The sequence below is a fragment of the Scleropages formosus genome, chromosome 16, assembly GCF_900964775.1.
Source record: "Scleropages formosus chromosome 16, fSclFor1.1, whole genome shotgun sequence".
Classification (NCBI taxonomy): Eukaryota; Metazoa; Chordata; class Actinopteri; order Osteoglossiformes; family Osteoglossidae; genus Scleropages; species Scleropages formosus.
Genome location: NC_041821.1, coordinates 10,564,507 through 10,588,651, shown reverse-complemented (window position 1 = coordinate 10,588,651; position 24,145 = coordinate 10,564,507). Strand labels below are relative to the sequence as shown.

The window sequence follows — 24,145 nt, the reverse complement described above, 5'->3', positions numbered from 1 at the left end:
AAAAAAAAAAAAAAAAAAAAAAAAAAAAAAAAAATCATGTTAATCTTCCCAGTCTGGATGTTATGCAATAGCCATAATATTCATTTTGTTTAATCTCAGAACCACATTCCCATCTATGCGTGCACAAAAGCCAGAGCTAAAAAGACGAGCTTCCCCTCCCCTTCATGGAGATGTGCTTTTGAAACTTCAGTCTGAGAGCAAAGGCTTACTTAAGGTCCCTTTTGAAGTCTTCACTCACATGTGGCAAATCTGTAATACTGGGCCCCACTTATGCACACAGTGCTGTAGCGCATAAAGGCACAGAGAAACAGAGTCCTGCCTTTCTCTGTGTCTAATGGATTAACACGGTAATGGAGAAGGCCTGGGGGAGTCTTAGCTGCTGCGTCGCCTTCGCTGTGCTGTCGTCAAGTTTCCAGCCCATTTCATCATCAGCGGGGCTCCTCTTAAATAAAAGGTTCATCACCTGCAAGACTAATTTGGGGAGCTGGGAAGATTCAGGCTGAACGTCCGAAAAAAACAAAAGAAAATAAATTTTGAATGATGGGGAAACGGAAATGTAGCGCGTCTAAGTGCCAATCTCTTGAAAATGATGGTAGCACGGATGCCTCTCACGGAGATGCCGAATAATCCTCTCGCCGACACACAACACAGACCTTCTGCAGGTTTGTGTGTCAAATGACTCTTTTGACTTTTTGGGGTCGCCACGGTGGAGTGGGTACACATTACACCCCATCCCCAGTTAAGGACCAGTCGCGGACAGACACCTCCGTGCTAAACGCGAGATGCTAAATCTGGACCGCAGAGTGCATGTGTTTTCCACAGCATGACACACACACTTGTCCTCTCCATCATATGGGTTTAGGAGCAACAGCATCCACATAAAAAATGTGCTCGTCTCATCCCACTTCAGTGCGTGGAAGTTAAATGGGACGAGTCAGACAGCATGCCGAAAAGCAAGGCGCTCACTCGCTGGCCACAGCTGATGGGAGGAAGTGCCTCTGATAAGGTTTATCTCCCATGTTGGGAACAGGAAATCACTTCTACACAATTAATTTTGCATTTAGTTTTTAAGTAAAGCTTTAGGTTCTGGTTGCTTCATAGAATATGCTCAACCATATATCTCAAAATGGGTAGTAATATCACCATTTCCTGAAAAATTACTACATGCCATAAGGGGGGGGGGGGGGAGTTTTACTCTTTTGGGTGCATCAATCAGTGCAGAACACCAGTGATTTTCACTGGGAAATTTCTCAGTTTAAGCTCTCCAAAAATATCAGTTAAAATCAATATGGTCAATGATGCAAATCGTACCACAGCTGTAACTGGTACAAGTGTCGACCCCTCAACTCCCCAGGCAAGAGCCCCTCCTCTGATCACATCCTCAGTTCACTGTCTTACAGCCACTAAAACACAAGGGCTTATGGATTAGTTGCTCTTTCCAAGGCTTGGCACCGCATTCCATGAACACAATATTCGGTAAAACAGAAAACCGTTCTTTTCAGAAGCCACTGGCTTTCGAACAACCAGACCAGGAGTTGTGTGAATTCACACAAATGTATTATGCATGAGTCCAGCCTAAATATTGTCTTTCGGTGCACAACAGTTCCCAACTCAGCGCCAAGCAGTATTCATTAAAGCACAAAGTGACAGTTTCAGGGACATGGGAGGGGAGAGTCATTGTGTCCCCTGGTTGCACTCAAAATGAACACTCATCCTGTGAAGAAGCTCATCTCAGCCAGCACTCGAATTAATAATTTTATTGAAGTCAGAGCTTCTTTGAAGAAACAAGGACTGTCTACACCAGTACTTCTGTTAGAGTTCACAATTTCTAAAAGGAATGTCAACATCCACATGAATGATCATGCATTATGTGTTATGTAACTGTACCCCTGTGAAAACCTTGAGAATGTCTGTAGTATTCAGTTCCAAAATTCTGCTATGCTACTGTAAGAACGAACAAAAAAAAAAAAAAAAAAACCCACTTAAAAAAGCCAGAGTTATAAAAAATAAGCAATTCTGAACAGCAAAGAATCTTTCAGAGAGAGCTGTTGCGTACAAATGGAAAAAGTTCAGTGCGCATGTTCCCTGCTTCAGTACTGCGAATATTCCTTGCTTTGGAGTTTGGTGACGATTCGCTCCAGTTGCCTCCTGGCTTCGCACTGCGGGAAGTTGCTCATGTCATAGTACTGGGGAGCGATCTTCACCAGCCTGCAATGGGAGACCGCATTTCAAAAGGGTGAGGAAACCACAGCAATCCGACCGCAAACCCTCTGCGTTACAAACGGTCCGGTTACGGATTCTCCGATACAAAACATTTCCCGCTTCTTATAAATGTTCCAAAATTTCTGTCTGTTGCAGAGCAAACAGCTTGCATTTCTGCAGCCAGCCATTACCTGGCGGAAAAATGAACTGTGAAACCACTTTGACTCAACTGTCTTGCACAGTGTTTACAGCTCTTGTCCGATGTTCCTGGGTGTTGGTGGTCAATAACAAGATGCCAAACACATCTTTGTGTTATTCTAAATTGGTTTTAATGTAAATTTGCAGAGTTAAAAATATTGATAAAAAATAAACAATTACAAGAATATCTGAGATTTTTACAGAAGCTAGGCCGTTTAAAAAAAAAAAAAAAAAAAAAAAAATCTATTATTAACCATTTATTGATTCTGCCTTTGCAGTGTGTTGATTTACAAACGGGTCCAGACTGTGTCTGTAAGGAGCCAGCACACAACAAACGCAGGCACACACACACACACACACACACACACACACACACAAAGATGCAGGCAAACTTACAAACACACTCAGACAAATCAAGGACATCATGAACAAGGACTTACCATTCCGGCTTGACGTCGGTGCAGGTGCGGATGTAGTTCTTGGTGGTAAGCACAAATTCGTTGTACAACACCCACTCCGGTTTGTGGTCCAGGACAGTTGAGGGGTGAAGCTGGACAACCTGGTTGTCCTTAACGGTCAGGTAATGCCCAGTCCGCTCCAGGTGTGCCACCTGCACAGAGGGTACAATAAATCACACCCCCACATGCGTCAACTCGGTCATCTGACCCCCCTTTTTTTAAAAAGAAAAAAAAACTGCACACAGCAAAAAAATCACTAAAGTCACAGGAGCAAGGCTTGAAAACTACACCAAATAAGAACTGTTCTCAACTTCAACAGTTTCCCTTTAGACATTCTCCTTTGTCATCGGACATTTGTCTCATCCAGCACAAATAAAGTTCCGCAATTGCCCTTGCAGCATTAACAATGCACGTTTCTTTCTGAACATTAATTCAAAAGCAGTTAAAATGGGGAATTACACAATCATTGCAAAAATGCTAATCAAACACATGACGACTCCTGGCAGCACACACTGAAACAACACGAGCTCAGCGGTCCACCTGCATGAAGAAACCGGTGAGCAGAGCGCGCCGTATGTTGATGTAGTAGTCTCGACTGGTGAACTCCGTGCTCCGCCGTGGCAGGTTGAACCGGTCCATGATCCGCGAGAGCTGCTGCCGAACGTTGTCGGCTGACATCAGCGAGCGGTAGTTCACAAAGTTATCGTAGCACCACTGCACAGACTCGTGGTCTGAAACACAGGAAAATGGGAAGGAAGGAGGGAAATAAGTGTGCGAGTTTAAATATGTATATGAATTAAATGAGTATATAGAAAAACACATATAGATGTATAAATAACGTGCTGTATATTCCATACTAAATAACAGGTGGAATTGGGTGCAGAGGGAGAGGTACGTACTCTGTTTGAAGGCATGATACACGTTGAGTAGCGTGAGGTGGTCTCCGTCTACGTGAGCAAACCTCATCTTGGACTCGTCGGCCGCCTTCTTTGCCTCCATGGGGCGAACGAAACACTGCGGGACTAAACAGGGTTGGTGTGGGCCCAACACAGACGCCCGGGGGGGTGAGTCAAGCAATCACAGACACGGGAACAAGGCCTAGCAGCTACATCACTTCACAGAGCCTAGGCAGGGCAGCTCGAACCATGGTGGGGGTTTACCTTGGGAAATCAACGCCTAAAACACGTACGAGACAGAGCGTGTGCACGTGCGGACTGTTAAAACGGTGCATGTCGAATATGAATGTCAAAGTGGAAGCGATCAGAAGAAGTTACGTTTATAACTTTCTAAAATCCACACGGTGCATGTACGTGTATTCTTTTAGCAAAGCAACACACCACTTGGCATAAACAAAAGTGAACGACACAGCAGAAGAAGTGCACAGACAAACGTTTAAAGCGCAGTCTCTCTCATACCACCGTTTTTGCCAGTGCAACGGTAACTGCCTATAGGACTGAATTTACTTTTATAACACTGTTACTGTGGCTCAGTGTGCTTTATAAAGGCCAGCTCCTCACAGTGGAGGAGCACAGCACAGATATTATGTTACAGAAGACCACTCCACATATATAAGCAAATGCATCTCTATAACCTTTTTACTGACACATCAGCACTGAACAGTCAGACACAGACTGAAGGTCAGCGACATGCAGCATTAGCAGCTTCCCCAGCGGAACAGAGTAGAACAGGGTCCAAGGGCCACTCCAGACCGAAACACCACCCAGCACTTTTATTTTATTTATTTACATTTGTTTATTTAGCTCACGCGCTTCTGCAAAGTGACTTAGTGATTTGATGGACCTGCATATTCTCGCTGTATCACTGCGCAAGTACCTTGCTCGAGACTATGACAGCTGGAGGGTGAGTTCGAACCCCGAACCTTGGAACGTGAGGTCGCGGCTCTAACCGCCACACCGCCTGATTCAGCAACATCATGCCAAATGGGTAAATCTGGACCTCCTTGTAAATTTAATTACATTACTTTTTCCCTGCTTTCAAGGTATGGCGAGATGTGCTCCTCGTGTTCCCAGTCTCCGTTTACACACATACCTGGCTTTTGAACTGCCAGGGTTACAGTTCTTTCTTTCTTTCCCTTCTTCAGAGCAGGCCGTTTACATGTGAACGGGCAGCATTCTGCACTCGTTCAGCCTGAAGTGCAATTAGGGCAGAGGCAGCAGCACACTGGCGCCATGCAACGTCCACTCCTGACAGGCGCTCACCGACTACACCGGCATTCCCCACCCCGTCATCTTGAGACTGCTCGCAGCTCTGGCCAGAGCCTCCATAGCGCTCCTCAGAACTTCAAACTTGAACATCAAACAAGCCAAAGGCCAATCTATAATACCGCGATTCAACCACTGAATACAAAAATCAACTATTCATCCATTGAATCGAAAGGTGAAACTGCTGAGCGGGGGTGTTTTTTTAAAAATAATAATAATAATAATAATAAAAAAAAAAAGCTACCTTTGGCTTGCCCACCGTCAGTACAAGAAAATAGACCACATGTGACCTGGCAGGTGGCGGCGGATGGGACGGTGGGGCAGAAGCAGCCTGTTCCAGGCATTACCTGACAACATGGCGGTGATGGACAGGATCTCGTTGGAGCAGTTGAACTCGCAGCTGGCGATCACCATCTTGGCCAGCTGCGGGTCCAGGGGGAACTCGGCCATCATGGAGCCCAGCTCCGTGAGGTCGCCGTCGTCGTTCAGAGCCGCCAGGTAGTTCAGCAGTTCCAGGGCACGCATAAGGGTCTCCGGGGCTGCCAACACACGGAGCCAGGGGCCCATTGAACTCGGCTGTGTTGTCCGAGGCTATTCCGCCACAGCACAATGGCATCATTCTTAAGCAAGCGTGTGGGTCCATTACTCATTCAGGCAAGCCATTCCACTGCTGGTGTGAACACAAGGGCTTATTCGCCTGCTGAATCAAAAGGTTTACATTGTCTGTTTAAATAAGACTTTCTCAAAATGAAATTGCTGCCTTTTGGCACCATGCAGAACTCAGCTTGGAATGGACAGCTCCCTATTCAGGAGAAATCATTGCCTTTGGCTGGTCAGATACAGAGGTGAGTGCACAAAGAGAGCCCAAACACTGCCCTTTATTACCCTTCTCAGGAATATTCTTTAGAAACACCGCAGCTATTGTGTTATAATATACGGACTCTACTCTCTCAGCATCACCTAGTAAACCTGCTGCAGTTTAAGGATGACCCAGTTACACCACCTTACAAAAATGTATACACTATCTCCGTGTTATCATTTGAGTTACGAATTTTGAAATGCACAAAACTTTTGTCCGTATTAGGCATTTCTTTGTTTTTGATTGCATTTCCTTCGCTTATCCATATTCTAAAATCTTCTCAATGGTGGAGAGAAAGTGACCTGCGATTCCACTTCCTGCCACTAGTTGGCAGCAAAACGCACTCAAACAGAATAGACCTTCGTTCCACCACTTTGGTGTTTGGAGTGCAAATTCACGGAATTAAGCGGTCAAAAACCATAGTTTGAGGAAATGAGGTGTTTTTATTTACAATAATTTTCATCAACGTTTTAATTAAGCTTTTGCTTATTCTGCAGACAACAAAGAAAAATTAAAGTGGCCTGAAGAACATTGCACACACGTACAATATGAGTCAGTGAACCGTCAGGAATGATTAGGAAGTTGTGGAAAATTACTTTTTTTTCAATAATTTTAAACAAGTTTTAATGTTAATGTTGTTTGAAGTAAATATGAATAATGAACTATGTTTTACAAAGTATTTTTTATTATTTGTTGTTGCTTTATCCAAGGTTTTTAACATAACCTAACAAGCAAATAAATCAAAGGAAATCTCAATTTCTAAGCTTCAATTGACTGTGACTTCATATTTCAGACAAACAAATCGATGAATGAAAAAGCTTCTAGTCCCAATTCTATTCATACATTGAGAATCCAGTGGAGTCAATGTATTACTAACTAAAATTTTGTATCCATGTAAGTGATCACTGAACAAAAATTACTTATTTTTGATAAGAAAACTGCAAAATATTAAGTTGTAAAAATTATGAATGACAATGAATAAATGGTTTATTAATCTCAGAGGGAAATTCTACTAATCTATCTGATTAATTTGCCCTATTGAATTAGATTACATACAGAATTTTCCTTTATTGTACTTGGACTAAGCATTACATAAAGCAGACCACACAACACGAAAAAAAATAGGCTATAGATCAAACTTCTTTCAGTGACAAAATGTAAAATTCAAGGAAGACGATCAGTCAATGGGGTTCATAAATGATTTCTATCCATGCCTTCACTTCAGTAGCTCCACATCATATGCCCCCCAAACCTCAACTGCCCTGCGGCAGTACAGACATCTCCTGTCCCTAGACAGAGTACAAATCACAGCAAAATCACCAAGTTTGGCTGCTTCCTTACACTCAAGACATCAAATGTGCAGTGTGTGCCCGATCATCAGTAGGACCTGGTATTCTCTTAGTGCAGTGTAGCGTACAGCAAAGGAAGGCACTGTTGTTAGATGAGAGAACCTCATTTAAAAGTAAATTAAAACGAGTCCCTCCATTTTTGGCTGTGTGGAGCTGTGTTCACCTACAAGGTCAGCTGCAGCACAGAGCACTTGACCCAGCCCTACGTTGCACCAGGAAGAGCCCACAGCGAGCAAATGCAAACCTGAGAGCCAGAACATCTCTCAATTTACTACTTCTCAGATTCTTAGATTTTGACTTTAAGAATCAGTGAATCAATGCAGGTGAACAAATCCTCTGGGTAATCTGGATCTTCTAGGTTTAAGACTCCACCCAAGGTGTGCAGGACTCCAGCATCACAGGATCAAGAGGGGGCCCCATCTATGCTGGACAGGTGTGCCATGTGCTTCGGTTATAGTTCCAGCTTTCAGCAGCAACTGGCAGCCGAAGCGCGACAGTTTACAGAATCCAGCAGCTATGTCACCATCTGGCCTTTGATATGTAATTATTCATATTTAATTTGGCAGACGTCAACAGTGGTTCTCAGAGGACCACCTAAGTGCAATCCTACTGGTGTATCTGTGTGTGCCTGGGGTTTATTGGCTCACACTTGTAGCAAGAACATCATCAAAGGGGGACAAAAAAAAATGTTTATTTCCTACCTGGAGGGTCCATGAAATCAAAGTGCACCAAGTCATCGATACCCAGTTTCTTCAGCTGCAGCACAACAGAGCCCAGGTTGGACCTGAGAATCTCAGGATACGTGTTGTCCTGTCAGGAAGTGAAGAATGCAAATTATTTAGGCCATAATTAGCTCTCCGAAGAGTCTTACGTGACACTACCTGAAAACATTCCTGATTAGGGATAGGAATATTTTGGCCCCAACATTTTTAAAAATTACTTCACTTGCACAAAAACTTACGATGCAGCAGGTGGCATAGTGCTTAAAGCTGCTGCCTTGTACTCAAAGGACATGGGTAGAAATCCCACCTCCTGCTGCAGTGCCCTTGATCAAGGTACCTTCCCTGAATTGATGCAGCAAAGATTACCCAGCTGTATAAACTCGTAAATCTGTGCAAGTAGCTTAACACTAGTCACTTTATAGAAAATTATCGGTTAAATAAGCAAATGTAAATGGGCGTTACTGTGCGGCATCACCTGAGAGAACTGTTCGTGTTAGAGGTGACCTTTCATAGTATCGAGGTCAAGATGCACTACTGGTGGATTTAGAGTGGAAAGGGGTGAAAAGAGGGCTCGTAGAGCACTGAAGACTCACCTGCATCTCGGTTTTGTAGGCTTTTTCTGTGTAAAGGCGGAAGCACTTCCCTGGGCGCGTCCTGCCAGCGCGGCCCGCCCGCTGTTGGGCCGACGCCTTGCTGATGGCCGTCACCAGCAGGGACTCCACCCTAATGCGCGGGTTGTACACCTGCTCGGCAAGCCGGAGAGAACCGCCGTTAGACACCAAAGCAGGAGCGTGTGAACGGACGCCACGCTGACTTCAGAGAGGTATGCGAGGTCTGTCCGAAAGCATCCTTTTGGAAGAGGGACTTCCGAAAAGGTTAGTCAACTCAATTCGTTAGGAAAACACTTGCTAGCAAAGGCCATTCTGGCCTGTGAGATGGCAGAGCCTTAGTCCTAGTAAATACAATTTTGGGGGGGCTTCAAAATGTCAGAAGAATAAATCAGTGGCTCTTCCATCTCCATCTCCGTCAGACATGCCCGTTTTATCTGGGGATTCTGCGAGCACCAGAAACAGATGATGGGGGAGATTAGGCGGTGGAGGGAGGGGAGGCGGCTAACCTTTTGCTTGGCAAATCCGGGATCAATTACAAACACCACGCCATCGATTGTCAGGGAAGTCTCCGCGATGTTTGTCGACACCACGACCTGCAAAATGAGCACCGTTGGGCATTAGCTGGATTAGGAAAGGAAGGGAAAATTGTCACTCAAATCCGAGGTGATGTGAAGGCCAGGCCTGCCTCTTTTTTTTTTTTTTTTTTTTCTTCCTTTTTTTTGGGGAAAGGCAGCAGGGTTCCAACACCGAGATGGGTCTCCCTTCCGGAGATTCGCCTCCGATCGCTCTCATGGCAACCCCGTGCATAGCACGCAAACAACAACTTCAGAGCCAAACGAGAAGCGTGAGAGTCAAGGTCACCGGACTGACGGCTGGGCGTCACGGCAGCAGGGACCGCGTTCCACAAGTGGATTATACCGGCACTAAAATGGCCTAAATTAACTCCAGCAGATAATGGTATCATGGGGCTCAGATTGTCAGCACAACAAAACGCAGCAGGGGACAGTACTGGGACCAGAGCTGTAATCTAGAGGTAGGAAACAGCCCACTTTCCATAAAAGCCCTTTGTTACCGTGCATTACCGCTGAACTGACATAAGAGATGCCACTGCTTCCTCACAGCGTGCTCTCCTTTCAAAATAATTCCTCTCCCCACATTCCAGCAACTGTTTTTTTTTTTTTTTTTTTTTTGCTGCAAAAGTATATCACCGTGACCCATTTCTAAACAGAATATAATAAGTGCTTTGCTTTTCCAGATGCACATTTTGCTGCTTCAAGCCCCGGAAAACTAAAAAAAAAAAAAAAAATTTAAAAAAAATATTGAAAAGGCATTTTAAATCTGTAGCACTTTCATGAAAAGAGGGTAGAGCAGCTCCGACAAATGCCTCATTTTCAAAACCACGTTTTGAAAGGCGAGTCGCGTTAAAAGTTCACTTTCTGGATAATTGCGCGACGGAGAGCGAGCTCAACACCGCACCAAATTAATAGCTGTACAGGGAGCTGTCTGACTGCAGTTCCGGCGGGGTCAACGCCAGCACAAGCACTTCCGCTACGTTACGTCACGTCACGTCTGCGCGTCCCCTGAAACGCGCAGGCTCGCCGCTCCCCGGCCCCATCCGCACGCCACCACAGCCCTCTGGGACTCCGCAAGACTAACAAACAAAGTAGATTTAAGAGGCATTTTGCATTTTTAAAGGCTGAGCCAGGCCCGGGGAATAGCGTGCCTGCGCGTTCCCAACATTTCCCGTGACGACGATCCGCTGGGACGGCGCGTGGAAGGACGGGGCATAATTGAGTCACGCCGGCCTGTGGGCCTCCCTGCTGCTGCCGCCTAAACAAACGGGGGATCTGGAGAAGGAGGAGGGGCGTGGTGGGGACGCCATGCCGCAGTCGCCGTTACGTAAAGTATGACATCACCGCCCCCTTCAGGCCTCATCACGAGGGCAGTGAAGCGCGCCAGAGCACGCAGCGAGAAGGGCGGCGCTCCAGGGACGGCGGCCACTATCTCCGCGCGGCCTGGGGTGGACAAACGCGTCCCGTTTGCGAACTCTCCACCAGCCGTCCCACGCGAAGAGGTGCAGCGTGCAGCCGGGACCGTCCCGCCCCGCTGTTCAAGCGTTGCCGTCAAGCAAAGGTCCTTCCGGATCCAAACCCTCAGCAACATATTCGGGAGGCTTGATCTGCACTGCGTGCGTTACATTAAAGGAAACGAGATAGTTATTCATTATTCCATAAATGCACAGCAAATCTGAAGATTTCTTTTCAAAGCGCTGCCTCCCCTGCCTCCTGGATAATTCAGCGGTTCTTGGCTGAGCAGTTCCGCAGCGCTGTTCTCCAAGTGAGCCCTTACTTTAACACGCCCCTTGTTCCCAGGGATGCATGCGAGTTCAGGACTAAGGCTGTAATAATTGTAACCTTAACACTGTCAACAAGTCACGTTGGACAAAAGTGTCAGCTCAATGAATAAATGTGAACTGCTGATGCGCCATTTATGGGAGGACTCTACACGTCTGAGCAACGGGTTCCTCTGTGTCTTAGCAGAGGCTGCTCATATCCACAATGGTGTTGACATTAGAGTAAAACCCCAGTGCATCATTTCTGCATGATGAACAAACAGCAGCAGGTCCTGGGCCACCTAGAGGGGACACTAATGCATCCGTATTTCCATCTGCACCAAGAAGTGCTCCATAATTGTTTGCACATCACTGCGATTACCGTCTGGAATAAGGAGGTATGGCTAGAGACGCCTCATATTCAAGGGCAATTGTTGAAAGGAATAAAACCAAAGGAGGAAAGCAAAACTATTAAAATTCATCCTCGCATGGCTGGACTAATGGGGGGGGGTCCAGTTGTGTGACAAACAGGTCGGTCACATGTATCACATACATTACTTCCCTGCGATACATAAATAATGTTTTATTTTAACCAAACACAGCATCACTTTGGTACTTTTCTCATAGAAAAGTCTGGAAAATATAGACAAGTAGCATAACACTGTGGTGCACTGGATTGTCCAGTCATTAACATCCAGTCCCACAAGGTGAAGAGTTTTTCAAAATGCCAGAACGCTGCTTGGTTTGCTAGTAACAGAAGAACACAGTGTAAATCGGCCAATTCCGGCACCGACCACGTGTACATGAAGGTACGGTAGCTGAGGTGGGTGGCAACCACTGCAGGCCACCTCCCCCCTCATTACCACCCGTCCCACAGGTTTATCATCTCCAAAACAAAGGAAATTCACACCATTTCCACCTCAGCGATCGAATCCTGTGCAGGCTCCTTAGGGGCAGCCCCCCGCACCGCCACCCAGCGCTCCTCTCAGCAGCAGCGGCGCCTCATTATCGGTGCAGCGTTGCGTGTTCGCCGCTACGGAGATCGCCCCGCTGGCAGGGCGCGGTCCGACTCGTCGTCAACGGCGGCGCTGCTCGGAATAAATGATCGATAACGCTTTGTGACGGATCAATCCGCTCCGCCGGGGAAGCGGCGGCAATGAGTCACGCCGTTAGAAAAAGCAGCAGATGTTGTGTGGTGAACACCCGCATCAGACTGCTGCCTCCTAAATGTCACTTCCTGCCACATCCCAAAAGAGCACGACTGCGATCCAGGTGGTTCAAAGTCTGGCCTCTCTTTTAAAAATAAAAATACACAGTATATATATATATATATATATAGTTTTTTTTTTTTTTAAAAGCAACCATGCTAAATGCTCAACGCAACGGACTCTTAATGACCTCTACGAGCGGACAGGGCACAGTGAAGACAAACAGATCCCAACAATTTTGACATCAATTTCCCCTTCCTGGGCCAAAGACAGAAGTGTGCGCAGTAAAGGCCTCCTTTGCGAACCAAACTGACCCAACACCTCGCTGACATTAGCACCGGGCTGAACGGGCGCAGCGCACGTACCTTCCTTCCGATGGCGCCGTTGGGCCTCCTGGGCGGCGGGGGCTCAAAGATCCTCTGCTGCTGCTGGGGGGGCAGTGTGGAGTACAGCGGAATGATCTTAATGTCGCCAACTTCGGGACCCAGGTCGTCTACCTCCCGTTTAATCCTTTTGCAAGCTTCGTCGATCTCCTGCGAGGGGATTCGAGCGGACGGCGCCATGAGCAGATGGGTTCACGGGGGCGCGGCGGCGATGGCATCCCGGACAGCACGTACGCAACCAAACGGGACGCCAACCGGGCCCAGTGCATCACATTCGGTTCTAGCATGCAGCGCTGCAATGAAACTTGACCTGGCGGCGTTTCGGCAAATTCTCCAGCTCTGCCACCGAGCAGATGTTCTGCAACGATGTGTAAAATTCCATCGCACCCTTTGGACACGCAGAGGACCCCGTTCCATCCTGCGTCGGCACTGAGTGTCTAACCATGAGTTACTGTACTACAGTCAACCATGGTTGGTGTAAAGTGATATGAGTGTAAAGAAGTACTCAGGTGACCCAAGTGGAGAACATACAACAAAAACCTGCAACCTTTGGGGCAAAAGGCGGCAGCCCTACCCACTATGTTACCAGCTGTCTGCGTCATACACTTCACCATGTATTCACAATGACCTGCACTTCTCGTGTATTTTGGAGCATCTTACGACTTATTTTTTGGAATGCCCCAACTTTTTAGTCGGTGACAATTACTATATTTTGTGTGGCCTGCTGTTAAACCTACCTTTCCAACAATTTTATTACACTAACTGACAATAAGAGTCACATCTGCAACCGAGTCTCTCTTTCTCCTAATGTAACGCACAAATTGTATTTTCTAAGAGATGTACGTCACTTTGGAGAAAAGTGTCCGTTAAATTAATAAATGTAAATATAAGTGACGTTGCCAGAACACCTACCCCATGATAGCGGAACTGACTAAGTTGACAGCAGGTAGCATAGTGGTTAGAACGACCACCTTTGGACTCAAAGGGCCCAGGTTCAAATCCCTGCAGTAGTGTTCTTGAGCAAGGTACTTACCCTGAATCGCTCCAGGCACAATTACACAACTGTATAAATGGGTAACTCGGTACAAGTAGTTTAACGCAGTAAATCACTTTGGAGGAAAGCATCAGATGAATGCATCGATATAAATGTGCACAAGTGTCCACAGTGCAGCTAAGCTTCTAAGAACTCAGAGGACTGGACTGCAGCCCAGGGGTCTTCAGTGAACTAGCACGGAATCTAAACACAGTGGAGTGGACCAGAGCTACAGCTCATCTCCGACCCTGCGGGGTCCAAAGCCAATGGGGCCAGGAACCCAGTAGCTCTGAACGACACATCCCGACAGATACCTCAATCTTCTTCCGCAGTGGAGCATTTAACCTCCATCCTCAGATCCGCTGGAGGTCTGCGCCTCTCTGAGAGCCCGGACCGTACAGCGGGTCAGTGCCGATCACCGGAACCCACAGAACAGAGCCCACAGGGGCAACGGGCGGTGTAGCGCTTAGCTCTGCCACCCTACGCTTGAAGGACACAGGTTCGAATCCCACCTCCTGGTGTCGTACCTTTGATCGAGCTATTTGTCCTGAATCGATACAGTAAAAATGACCCAGCTGTAAAAATGGGTGAATCAGTGTCAGTAGTCACTGTGGCAAAGAGTGTCAGCTAAACTGAGAAATGTAAACATACCCTCATCACAGAGAGGTGTACTGCTCTCCCACCTCAAACGTTTACCCGCACACGGTAAACGTACCACGAACGCGGTATCCCTCGCTTCAGACGGAGGATTCAAAACCCTGCCGAAGACACCGAGGCAACACGCCACAAAAATGCTAATGCCGAAGAGAGTGAAAATCATTTGTGCATGAATGCCACGATACATGCTACAGCACCACCAGGAGGCCGCACGGGGTAGCGCAGCATTTCTGTGAGGTCACGTGACCAGCATACATAAAGGGGGAGGAAATAATCTGGGGTGAACATGGAGAAACGAGAGCCACTTCAACAGCCACATTATCATCAAGGCTACCGTGCGACATCGAAAGCACGACGACTCCATCCCATCTCGAGTCTTTCTCCCACTACTATGAACAACAGCACACATGCTCCACCACCTTCGTCCAGCTTAGTATCAACTGGCGGACCTTCAATGTACAGACAGAAGCTAACCGGTGTATAAAAGGATCAGCAGGTGGCGCAGTGGTTAGAGCTGTTGCTTTGTACTCAAAAGACCTGCGTTTGAGTCCCTGCCCCTGCTGCAGTGCCCTCCATCAAGGCACTTACCCACACCCCAAAAGAGCACTTACCCTACTTACTGACGTACCCTTTTGTGCCAAGCTGTACTAAGTAGTTAAGTACACAAATATAACATTGTCACGATGGAGAAGAACATCGGGGTAATTGAATAAATGATATTTCCGGGGGGGAAAAAGGTTGAAATTAACGTTGGTACTGTGTAGGGATTTACATTTATTAATTTAACTGACACTTTACTCCAAAGCAACTTCCGATGTTAATCTACTTACAATTATTTACATATTTATGCAGCCGGGTAATGTTACTGGAGCAATTTAGAGCAAGTACCTTGCTGAAGGATACTACAGCCAGAGTAGAGATTCGAACCTGTGACCGTCGTATCCGAAGGCAGCATCTCTAAACACTATGTTACCAGTTGTCCCTTTCAGCTGGTCGGCAGCACCGCTGAAGGGCTCTCCAAGTGCGCCGGTGACTTCGGGTGCCCCGTGCTGGACGCCGAATCCACATTCTAAACACGTTTCCTCAAAGACCGTGTCTCAGTAAGCAAAAGCGACTCCACCCTCCCCCTTCACCACATTCACTTTAAAAATAAAAATTAAAAAAAGTCAACTCAAAAATTCATTTTTCCCCACAAATAATCTGTTTTCCTTCCAAAAGATAACATCGTGCTTTCAAGAGATGTTTCCTGTGCAGATGATTAGTGGAAATGAAAGAGACATTACTGTGGAGATTAAGGAGAACCAAAGGGCACAGCGAGACATCGCTGCAACATCGCCTTCTTTCATACCCTCTTCAAATTAGTCTGGAACCTAATTAAGATCCTGTCAACGGCACAAGTAAACATAACGCTGCCCATTACCGCACTGCGCCATAATCCAAATGAACACCCTGCCCTAAACATTTCAAATTAAAAAATAATCTCAGCACCCAATATGTGTAACAACATGCGACGGGCACTGCCCTTACTGACCACGTTAAACACAGCTGTCAGCAGGTGGCGTGCTGGTTAGAGCGTCGCATTGCAATCCTGGGTTCGTATCCCACTCCTGCCGTAGGACCCACAACCAAGGTATTTACCCTGGATTACTCTAGTCAAAACTACACAGCTGTATAAATGGTGTAAATCATCGTAAATGGTATAGTGTACAAACCCAATATCGACAGTCACTTTGGGAGAACAGTGTCAGCCACATGCACTGTCAGTCATTATCAGCCACATGGAGCAACTGATAGTGTACTGGTTATAGCTACCGTCTTGACACTCGGGATTCGAACCAGCAACCTACTTCCAGCCGTAGCGTAAGGTACTGACCCTAAAATTGCTTTGGTAAAATTACCTAGCTGTATAAATGGGTAAATAATTCTAAGTTGTATAACACTAAGTTTCTTTGGAGAAAAGTGTCAGCTCAGTGAATACTGTAAATCTATTACTATTATTGTTCATTACTATTAATCAGGATGACCATTTTTGACTTTACTTAAAAACTTCAGTAGACTGCAGCACTCACTTCATCCTGCCCAAAACATAATTCCGAGAACCGTAACAGAAATACCTGCCGGAGAAGCCATACTGTCCACGGGCGCAAATACATTCGACTCCCCCTCCCACGGGGTGAGCAATCAGAGGCGTCGGACTAGACGTCAGGGGTGGATCCCGACGTTGCGCTCGGCCTGGAGGACACCCGCCATATCCCTGCTCAACTCGCGCTTGTCAAGCTGTGACCACATTCATCAGTGTGAGCGTGAACCGAACCCTCCGTCACTTTACTACGGAGAACTGCGAGGACGACTGCATTGTGGGACACCGACCCCCACCGCAGGGTGTTTCCCCACACATAAGAGCAGCCGGCATAGTGCTCAGAGCCACTGCCCTGCAATCAAAGGACCCGGGTTCAAACCCCTGCGCCTGCTGTACAACTCTTGATCAAGGTACCTACCCTGAACACTGGCCTAGTATAACTTACCTAGCTGTACCGATGGGTAAATCACTGCAAAAGAAACTTTGTTAGAGGCTTTGCAGAAAAGTGTCAGAGAAAATAATTAAATAAAAAGCTAAACCGCTACCACACCGGTTCTAAAATTACTTGAAATGCTAGGTTTGTACACTAAGCTGCTGAAAGTGATTTACAGAGGCAGGCAAGTTTTACTGTATCACTTCAAGGCAAGTAACTTGGTCGAGGAAATACGGCAAGAGGTGGGATTCGAACCCGGGATCTCCCACTGGAATGACGCAGCTCTAAGCACTACGCCACCTTTTGCCCAGGAGGTTAATCAATTTCAATATGAAAAGTATACACACACACACACCTCTTGTCCGGTGAGAAAGAGCAGCACGTCTCCCTCCTCCTCCTCACACATGTGGATCTGGATGACAGTGCGGATGGCGGCCTCCAGGTAGTCCCTCTCGGGCTCCGGGGTGTAGAAGATCTCCACGGGGTGCGTGCGGCCGGGAATGGTGAGGAGTGGGCAGTTATCAAAGTACACCTGGAACTTCCCCGCATCCAGCGTGGCGCTCATAACAATCACCTGTTTGTTGCAAATAAACACATAGGGACAGCTGGTAGCGTATTGGTTAGAGCTATTGCCTTTGGGCCCAAAGGTTGCAGGTATGAATCTCACCTCTGGCTGTAATGCCCTTGAATAAGGCGCGCTGGCTGAAGCCGCTTGTCCCGAGCAGGGTCGCGGTAAGCCAGAGCCTAACCCGGCAACACAGGGCGTAAGGATGGATGGGGACACACCCAGGACGGGATGTCAGTCCGTCACAAGGCACCCCAAACGGGACTCGAACCCCAGACCAGCCAGAGAGCAGGACCCGGCCAAACCCGCTGCGCCACCACATCCCGCTTGAGCAAGGTACTTGCCCTAAATTGGTCCAGTAGAATTACCCAGCTGGCTAAATAGTAGATTAACACTGTCGGTTGCTTATGAAGAACCGTGCCAGCTAAATGAATTAATGTAACAAATCACTTAAACTACCGTCCTCTTCGAGACGCATCCACACACAAGTGCAAACACGGCTCCTGGCAGCGCAAACAAACGGCCGCAGAACTCCGTAACAGAACTGCCACTCAGAGCCTGTGGTTTGCACTTGGACATGGCTTCAGTCCCTGTTCAGTATGTGTGGACTTTGCAAGTTCACGCCAGTTTCCTCCTACAATCCATGTGTTGCAGGTGAACAGATGACTTCAGACTGCCTGTAGTGTGAGTGTGTGTGTGTGCGCACATTGCTCTGCTGTATAAATATTTGACTGACTGCAGGCACTTCACTACAGCGTAACACCATGAGTCACTTTGGATGAAGGCGTCGGCTAAATACTAGTTAATAATCGTTACTGTCGCCTTGGAGAAAAGCGTGCGTAAGCGGAGGGCGGCCTTCAGCGATACCTTGAGGTCGGGTCGCTGTCGCACCACCTCCTTCAAGACCCCCATGAGGATGTCTGTAGCCAGCGTGCGCTCGTGAGCCTCGTCCAGGATGATCACCCCGTAGCGCTCCAGCAGAGGGTCGTTCATGGCCTCTCTGAGCAGCATGCCGTCGGTCATGTACCTTGGGAGAAAGCCAACGACGACATTACGCCACGGCCCCGGAACTATACAGGAAACCTCATTAAGAGATTTTTTTCTTCTTCCCGTTTTCATGTATGCTAACTTAGAGGAATTCTGATTGCTCCAAAGTAAATATACCAAGCGCCTGCAGGCGAGAAAAATTAAACAGCACCAAATATTCTATATCCACACAACAATATTAACCCAGTTTCACCAAACAAATCTGAAGTGGAGGTGTTCCAAGAGCCAGCTGTGTACATTGTCTGCTGTTAATAAAACCCACGTTCGGTACAAGAGAGGGCCAGCAGATGGCGCAGTCATCAGAGCCACCAGCTTCCACTATAATCCCACCTCCTGCTGCAGTACCCTTGACCAAGGTTCTTACACTAAGTTGATAGAGTAAAATAACCCAGCTGTATAAATGTGTATATCAGTATTGGCTGCTTTGGAGAAAACAATCTGCTAAATAAATAACGACAATAAGAACAACAATAATAATAATGCTAATGTATTAGACAACACTTACTTGAGGAGGGTCTTGGCACTACTGCAGTCCTCGAATCGGATGGAGTAGCCCACCTCTTGGCCCAGCGTGACATCCATCTCGTCGGCCACACGCTGGGCCACGCTCATGGCCGCCACTCTCCTGGGCTGGGTGCAGGCCACGCCCCTCTTGGGTCCCGGCTGTGCTCGTACCATATCGACGCACCACTGGGGGATCTGGGGGGAAGGGGGACTTGTCACTAAACAGCCCTCTAGAAGCACAACATAGGAGGCTCAGAAGTTTATTTTAGAAAAGCACTCACCTTTTACCACCCAAAAACAACCATATTTACGTTTATCTGACACTTTTTTCCAAAGTGACTTACGACGTTAATCTATTTACACTTATTTACCCATCTATACAGCTGGGTAACTTTACTGAAGCAATTTAAGGAAAATTCTCAAGAGAACTACAGCTGGAGATGGGAATCAAACCTGTGACCTTTAGGGCCAAAGGCAACAGCCCTAACCACTACACTACCAGCTGCCTCCAACAAACCCCTTTGATATTTAATGACCTAAAGATTAGTTCCCTCCCTAAATGGTTACAGGAAAAAAAAAAGAAGAAAAAAAAAAATCCACAAAACATGGTAAAAACAGTAAGGTTTGAGAGGTGGCAAGAGGCGCAGAGGTTAGAGCTGCTGGCTTGGAACTCAAAGGACACAGGTGTGAACCCCACCTGGCAGCAGGTAGCATAATGCTTACAACTGCTCCCTTTGGACTCAAAGGACACAGGTTCAAATCCCACCTCCTGCTGTAGTTCCCTCGAACAACGTACTTACCCTAAATTGATATAGTAAAAATGGCCCAGTTGAGTAAGAGGGTATATCATTGTAAGTAGCTTAATAATTTAAGTCGTTTAAGAGAAAAGTATCAGATAAATAAATGTAAATCTAAGTTACTCAGAGCTAAGAGACTAAACACTAAGACCGGGGTGAAATTTGCCAGAACCCGAACCGCTCGCGCTCCTCACCTGCGTGGTCTTGCCGGAGCCGGTCTCTCCGACCAGGACGAAGCTCTGTCGGCGCGCGAGGATGTCGTTGAAGCGCTCCCGGTACTCCCACACAGGCAGCTGCAGCCGCTTCTTCAGGATCTCGAAGTAGCGCGGCGTGTGCGGCAGGTTCGTGAACGGGTTCATCTGCTGCTGGACAGGGGGCTGCTTGAGAAGCTGTCCCCCGCCAATGCCGGGACCCATGGGGCTCGGCAACACCCCCGACACCTTCGCATCCTTCTCCCGGTCCCGGTCCCGGTCCCTGTCTCTCAAACGGTCACTGCGGTCTCTGTCTCGTTCTTTCCTGAGAGGAGAGGGGGACACACAAAGCCCAAGATGACCCAGATACTACGGCGACCCAGTTAGTTCCCCCAGTCCCACGCAACTGTTCCCTCCCCAAACAGCATTTGTAACAGTACCAGTCCCAAACAAGTGAGCTGCATCCAGACCAAAAGGCCAGTGAAACATTTCCCTATGAGAATGACCATCGGCCAATATGTCACTTATGAGAGCGAAGCTATCCATACCTTAATTGCATATCAAGGGGTATCGATCCAATACCTACAGAACCCAAACCATACCGATGCCCCTGAATAAGCACTCCACTATGGGCTCCACTCCTCTGGACAAGGAATCCAAAATCTAAAGTCAATCAATTCTAAGTCTTGGCCCCAACGTGGTGTCACGAACTCCTTCTCCGTCTCATCTCTTTTGGACCCATTTACACTTAGTCACTTGGCTGATGCTTTTCTCGAAAGCGACTTACAATGTTAAGCTACCTACTTACACATTTATACAGCTGGCTGATTTTACCGGAGTAATTTAGGGTAAGTACCTTGCTCAAGGGTACTACAGCCAAAGCTGAGATTCAAACCAGCAACCTTGGGGTCAAAGGCAGCAGCCCTAACCACTATGCTACCAGTCTTCCCATTTCCTCCTAAGCTCCAAAAACCCTCAAGCAGAACCTTCAGGAACCAACTCTGGCCTGGAGCCTCAGCGCACACATCAACCAGCATATCCACCCACGGCTATAATCCCGTACTGCAGCGACACAGTAACCGATTCAGCTGTGGGCCACGCAAGTAACTTTTACACCAACATACAGCACGTTACTCTAGACACGGATGGACTTGTTCACGTTGCCACCTTGGGAGTCCGAAGACTTCTGGTTCAAATTCCACTGATGCTATTTTAACCTTCAGCGAGGTACTTACCCTAAATAGATGCATTACAGATTATCCTGCCATATAAACAGGTAAAACATGGTGAGGTTAATTATTTACCACTGTACAGTATGCTGCTCTGAACAAAGAAGTGAACTGAAATGTAATTTAATAATTACTGCTCAAAATAACTCCATCAACCTCACAAGCCACATACTTGATCTTTATTGCCAAGTATGTTCACACGTACAAGGAATTTGTCTTGGTGACAGAAACTTCCACAGCACAGACAGAACGACAGTGACGAGACACAGATGAGAAGATAGAATATTTGAATAAAGGGTAAAAAATATAAAGTACACAATATACAAAAAATAGTCACTAGACATATGTATGTACAGGTATACAACGCTATACAAATGCAAGGGAATGCGAGTAAGAGATATGATGTGATAAATAGATATAAATAGCGTTGTGTATTGCACTGGTTTACTCTCTAGGGGGGATTTAGCTGTTCGTGAGGTAGATCATAGATGGCCTGAGGAAAGAAACTTTTCTTGTGCCTGGCTGTCCTGGTGCTCAGTAGCCCCGCAGCATGTATATCCCATTAGGAGAGTTAGCTTGTTGCACTTCTTGGGGTTCCTGGGACTAAATGAGAGCAGATGAACTTAGGTGCAGATCCAGCACAGTACTGGTGCCAGCTGTACTCCTGCATTCGCTGATCGCGGTAATCAGAACACACACACACACACACACACACACAGTGCCATGCTCAGCAGCAGGTATACAGTGAGTGTGGCCCATCCCTCCACCAACTCAGTTTAATTCAGGGTCATATGCTGATCGAGGGCACCGCAACAGAGAAGTGGGATTCGAACCTGCAACTTTTACACCACTGTGCTGCTGCCACCCCAGAGTGGGACGAAAGGGTGTTTCGCTTCCGCTTCGGTGCACACCGGTTCGGTTTAAATGCGTGCCGAACCACCGCCACACACACACAGCTGGAGCGGAGAGCGCCGCGGGCCGCGCGACGTACGTGCAGCCACGTGCTGCAGCGCGAGCCACGCAGGACGGACAGACAGAGCACAGCGGCCGCGCGAAGCGCGTCGCTCGCGGCCCTTATGAACCCGACTCGTGCCATGCGGGCGGGAGCGGAACAGAAAGAAGCCCGGTGGCGGTAACGGGACTTATTTCGAACGCAGAAACACACGCCCGGCCGGTCCAAAGAAGCGGCGGCTAGTAGACAACAAGTTCAAGTTAGTGACTCGACTTGGGGCCCGGAACAAGCACGGAACTCACCCGTCCGCCGAGGACCTCTTTTTACTGGACGAGTAGTCGTCTCCTAAGTCTAACCGGTGTCTTTTGGACATGCTGTCGTCGGCTGTGTGAGAAGGCCGAGACGAAGCGCCGCGCTGCACAAGCGCCGCTCCTGCGCGCACCAAGTAGCCCGAGTGTAAGATGGCGCCGCGCGCCCGGAAGCACTTACCGCATCATTGTGGGAGCCTGGAGCCGGGCGCGAGACGCGTCTCCCAGCTGCGCATCTCAGACGACACGCAGCGATCGGTTTTTTGGCTGCGTGCTCTTTTAATTCACTTTTCGTCGTGCATAGTAAACACTGGTGTGTGTGTGCAGAGATGCAGCCGGTAGTGCGACTCACTGACGTGCCGATTTCTACGAGATCCTCCCTCCTCTCTCTCTCTCTCTCTCTCTCTCTCTCTCCTCACGTGTTTGACACGAGAACAGGGGCTCGAGCGGGAGCGCGGGCTGCCGCTTCAGGCGCGCGACACTCAGATCGGCGGCGCTGCAGATGCGTGCGAACAAAATGCACAAACGTCGTCACTCGTGTGAAATGAACAAGAATAGAGTGGAGCATTCCACGTGGACGCGAAAAGGAATAAACACCATTTATTTATGCTTATTTATTTGGCTTATCGCCAAAACAGGACAGTACACTTATACTAGTATTATTGGTAACATTTACTTTTATCTGCCATAAAAAAAGCAGTCCCGACTAAGAGTGCTGGCTTCATTTATTGCTTTGTTTTTGGAGGATTCGGCACTACTTGGACTAAGCTGGTCTTGGACTCTTTTTGGTGAGCACACTGTAGTCAAGTTTCTGTATTCACTTTACTGTACCCCTGGTTGTTGGCGCAGCCATCTCTGCGTTTGAGAAGTGGTAAATAGATTATACTTAACCGAGGTAACAAAGTACACGCTCACACCATCGGTTTGCTTAAACCGGAAGGGGAGAACATTTATTTACATACGTGCTTCATCAGAACACATCACGCACAACAAAGGTCATGTGATCGATACTTCACCAACATGAGAGCACACTGAATAGAATCTCCAGCACTGGTACTGCAGAGGGAGTGGGATTCGAACCTGGTTTTTCGAGTGTGAGAGGTAGTGTTACGCGTTGCACATAATGTGCATCTTTCATTCAGTCTTAGCAGCGCTTGTCTATGGCAGGGTCGCGGCGGTCTGGAGCCTATCCCGGAAAGAAGAGGGGCCAGCAGTAGATCGCAGAGCACCCCCACCCCCACAGAGTCATTACTACGCGCTTTCACCTGAAACACGTACTTGAAGAAAGTTTCATAAACCAATGGATACATGATGTACTTCACGCCTGCACGTGAAGAGAGAGAGAGTGCATAAACACCAGCTGGAACAGCGCGTTTGAATGGAAAAAAAAATGCATTAAAACTACACTGTGAATCCTGCATTTCATTAGTGATCTAACATGTTTTATACCGTGCCATAAAAAAAAAAGAGTGAATAATCGTAAATTGGTTACAGCTGTAAGTCGCTTGGGAGAAAAGTGTAGGGTAAACGAAACGTTAATAAAACAAACCGTTGGGGAAAAAAAAAAAAAAAACCCGCGGCAACATCATCCACTGGAACAGCAGCTTTCCGTCGCGCACGTGCAGTGCGAAGCGCACAAACAGCGAACGTATCGCCGCGTTTCAGCTTCGCGTGTGAGAGGGGCGGCGTCACGCGCGCACCCGTACGTCAGCCCCCTGTTGGTCCGCGTGAGCGCAATCGTCTTTTTTTTTGTGTATTTTGTCGTTTCTCCACCTTCCCAGTGGGATGCCTTCGCTGTTCGCCGC

The 24,145-nt window shown here is 47.5% G+C and overlaps 2 protein-coding genes across 2 annotated transcripts in view; one reads left to right on the top strand and one right to left on the bottom strand.

Annotated features, from left to right (window-relative positions):
- Positions 1-1,504: 1,504 nt before the first annotated feature.
- LOC108925717 (pre-mRNA-splicing factor ATP-dependent RNA helicase DHX15-like) lies at positions 1,505-23,146 on the bottom strand. Its single transcript, XM_018737878.2, has 14 exons — positions 22,335-23,146; positions 19,855-20,176; positions 18,865-19,058; positions 18,180-18,339; positions 17,103-17,321; positions 12,527-12,694; positions 9,128-9,214; positions 8,604-8,753; positions 7,990-8,098; positions 5,428-5,619; positions 3,758-3,880; positions 3,399-3,589; positions 2,841-3,010; positions 1,505-2,208 (listed from the first exon to the last, which is right to left on the bottom strand). Exons 1-14 carry the CDS (start codon positions 22,403-22,405, stop codon positions 2,091-2,093), a joined length of 2,274 nt encoding a protein of 757 aa, XP_018593394.2. The 5' UTR covers positions 22,406-23,146; the 3' UTR covers positions 1,505-2,090.
- Positions 23,147-23,372: 226 nt separating this feature from the next.
- The window catches only part of LOC108925720 (superoxide dismutase 3), a 4,898-nt gene continuing 4,125 nt past the window's right edge, over positions 23,373-24,145 (top strand). Inside the window, exon 1 of the mRNA XM_029258823.1 lies at positions 23,373-24,145. This exon is cut by the window's right edge and continues 170 nt beyond it. The gene's annotated coding sequence lies outside the window, so the exon portion shown is untranslated.